The sequence below is a fragment of the Notothenia coriiceps genome, unplaced genomic scaffold (genome assembly GCF_000735185.1).
Source record: "Notothenia coriiceps isolate Sejong01 unplaced genomic scaffold, NC01 NC01_scaffold00015991, whole genome shotgun sequence".
Classification (NCBI taxonomy): Eukaryota; Metazoa; Chordata; class Actinopteri; order Perciformes; family Nototheniidae; genus Notothenia; species Notothenia coriiceps.
In genome coordinates, this window is record NW_011348692.1 from 1 (window position 1) to 3,379 (window position 3,379).

The following is a 3,379-nucleotide window of genomic DNA, read 5'->3' on the forward strand; positions in this document are numbered from 1 at the left end:
ACTGTCTACGGGAGGGCGGGGGAGCCTCGCTGTCAGCGCAACTGTGGACCTCTGTTGCCTGTCAGCGCAACTTACATGATGCCACTTAAAAAAAATAGGGGCGGTGCCGGCCGTCAGCGTTACTGTGAAATGTCTGATCATCGTACATCTCAGTTATAAATGTTTGACTTTCATTGACAGTAACTTGAAGGTATAATATGGTATGTCAGCATTTAAATCTCTAAAAACCTCTTGACCTTTGCATTATTTTTTGTAAAGTTTTGTACTTCTATTTTCTTAAATGCTTCCAACCATTTTCAAACCCATAGACATTTTAATGACGGAAATGTTTGCTTTCATTCTTTCTCCTCTAATGGCATCAGATATCCTTCGTGCAAGTTTCAGCATACTTTTCATCCTGTTTTAAACCACATTTTTGCATTACACATTTTGATATTGGTGATTGTTTACTATACTTGTAACGTTATAAGGGATTTTAGTCATTGGACGTCTGGATCTTAAAGTATGGTTGTGAAGGCAACAATTGCCATAATTCCATGCCACTTCACAATGCCAACACTTTATTTATTGGACCTGGATACTGGCTGGCATTAAATGCTTTTATTTAATATTTCATAATGTGTTGTGTAGTTGTAGAATATTTAGACAATAACATGACAGCAGCTCATTTGTTTTTCTTTTCACAACTTCTCCTTTTTGACTTAAAACTGTAAAGAATATGTCAAGTTTTGGAAGGAGGGCCTTGTACTGCTAGCTGCAGTGAACAGTGTCTTCTTGCTGCCGTAATGAAAACATAGATAAAGTCAAATGAACCCTGCTCAATTGATAATATTAATCTATTTGTAAAAAAGGAACCTTATTATTGTATAGTTGTACAAATATAAGTTATACGTTTACGAGCTGATTAAGTCTTAAGCTTAACATAGTTCACCTTTCTGGTGGACACAGTTGTCTTCCTACATGTTACCTAGCGAACCAGAACTCAGAGTTAGTGTGTTTGTGGATCTCCAGGTTCAGGGTCTCTCCGATGAGCTGGCCAAGCAGCTGTGGATGGTTCTGCAGAGGTCCATGGTGACGGTCCGCCGGGACCCTACCATGCTGGTGTCGGTGGTTCGTATCATCGAGCGGGAGGTGAAGATCGATCGGCGTATGGTGGACCGGAAGAAGCAGAGCGGCTTCATCCCTCCTGGGAGACCCAAACGCTGGAAGGACAAGATGTTCGAGGTGAGAGGAGGATCAGAGGATACATCTTACTCAATTATGAAGAACATGAATTGGCTCACTCTTTTTTGATCCTTTGTCATCATCCAACTTACTCTCTTATTCATCGTTAGATTTGTTATTCTTATACAACCCTTCTATTTTATATTTAACAAGCCTCCTATCTTTTATTATTTTCTTCCCCCTTTTTTAAAATAATTAATCTAGATTTTAGTCCAACACTTTAGGTTTTTCCTGCTCACCTAACTCCAGACTTTTCCTTCCACACAAATAGCTGCTATCCATTTTCTAGCAAGTATTTTTGCTCTTCTTTTGTTCCTTTCTCTCTTCACAAACATTTACACAGCAGACAGGTCTATAATGTCCTATGTTTATGTATGGAAAGTATATGGAGCCTGATTCTTGTCAGAATCATGATTGAGAGGCCTTTGTCCCAGCCCTCATTGGAACATGGATGTGTGTGTGTATGATGTCACCACCAGTAGGGTTTCCTTGTACATTGCTACTGTTAACACTAAGACATGAAATGTAAATGTTTAATAATTTTTGCGCTAATTCTTATCTATTTATAAATACACATTATAACATTATATTGATTCAATATTAGACTTTATAAATATTAGAATGTTATTGTTCATTTAAGTAGGCCTCGTGTAGAGAACAGCTATAACGTCCATCTTAATCTTTAGTTGGCTACTCTGTTTTTTGTTTTTGAAGTGTAGGCACGCTCTGACTAAAAGCAAATACGTTTATTGCCAGCCTAAGAATCATTTGAATATGCAGAGCCAGGGAGAGTTCAGCAGAACTGACGGTGGCCTACAGTGTGAACACCTTCTCTAAACCTTCAGTGTTGTAAGACATCAGGTCCAGCTTCCAGCAGCCTCGTTATGTTTCCAGTGTTATCGCTCATCAAAGCATTTCAACAAAGTAATTACGTGTTGTGAAACTGAAAGTATGGGACATTTTAGGATTCATGGTAATATTATATTTGTTTAGCTGCAGAATCAGACAAGGCCAATGAACGTTTAGAACATTAAGGTAAGAGGTAGTTTTCTGGGAAACCGTAGCGACTCTAAAGCAGTTTCCTGGGTGTGTTCCTGAGATCCTGATGTGTGTGTGTTGCAGGTGTTGGAGGGGACGGTCAGCACCCGCATTGAGGGCACCCAGTCAGTGACCAGAGAGGCTGATAAGATGTGGCTGGTTCGTCTTTTAGAAATAACCAGGAAATATGTTTTGGATGACCTGATCGTTGTGAAGAACCTGATGGTGCAGTGTTTCCCCCAGCACTACAACACCTTCAACAGGTAACACATACACAGTCAGTGTGTTTCTGTCAGCAGCGAACAGATATAAACACAAGGTCATGAAGCAGATCACATCAGAAATACTAACTTAGGGACCGTGTCCAAATGGCGCCTTTTTTCTTGTGGAAAGTGTTGGAGCAAACATAAAACAGTGGTGGTGGCTTAAAGCCCACCTCTGCTCCGCGCCGTCCGTTAGATGAGCCTGGTCACATTAATAAGAAGAAGGAGTTCAAAACACCGGCTTAAAAGTTATAACAATAATCTGATTGATTTTAATGGTAAAGAAAACCCATACAAGTTACAGAGTACTCCGGACTTCCAGTTCTACTGCCGTGCGATACAGGTATCGGGACCAGCCAGTCAGAAACAGGAAGCCCCGTGGATGGATAAACATCAGTATACATAGACAGATTTGGAGGCAGTCGATTTCACTCCTAAGCGAATCAGAGTTCTGGGAAAAATGTATTTTACTTCTGAACAGAGCGTGAGAGCTTCGGAACTACCCAAGGACAGAATCAATCTTCTATCTTGCACCTTAATTCACTCCTTTACTTTCCCAAGGAATATTTCACACAAACTATTCTTTCCCAGACAATCAAACATTGTACACAGATATATTGGTGCCCAGAAAGGACCTTGAAAAGAATATGTGTGTGTGCTGAAAAGAATATGTGTGTGTGCTGAAAAGAATGTGTGTGTGCTGAAAAGAATATGTGTGTGTGCTGGTATCTAGGTCAGTGAGTGTGAGTGAGAAGGTTATATATATATATATATATATAGGATTACTTGAAAACAGTCCCCAATAATACATGTTTACTTTAATACAGTTTAGAACAATATCTGTTAACTTTAAT

General features: G+C 39.6%; 1 protein-coding gene across 1 annotated transcript; it reads left to right on the forward strand.

Annotated features, from left to right (window-relative positions):
- The first annotated feature begins 960 nt into the window (after positions 1 to 960).
- LOC104949368 (exocyst complex component 3-like) lies at positions 961 to 2,529 on the forward strand. The gene is made up of 2 exons (XM_010775729.1): positions 961 to 1,224; positions 2,347 to 2,529. Exons 1-2 carry the CDS (start codon positions 961 to 963, stop codon positions 2,527 to 2,529), a joined length of 447 nt encoding a protein of 148 aa, XP_010774031.1.
- The last annotated feature ends 850 nt before the right edge of the window (positions 2,530 to 3,379 follow it).

Bases quoted from the DNA above. Each gene is read 5' to 3' on its own strand.
- LOC104949368 (XM_010775729.1), top strand. From the start codon at position 961: ATGTTACCTAGCGAACCAGAACTCAGAGTTAGTGTGTTTGTGGATCTC. The intron at 1,225-2,346 runs GTGAGAGGAGGA...TGTGTGTTGCAG, and splicing joins GGAAGGACAAGATGTTCGAG to GTGTTGGAGGGGACGGTCAG.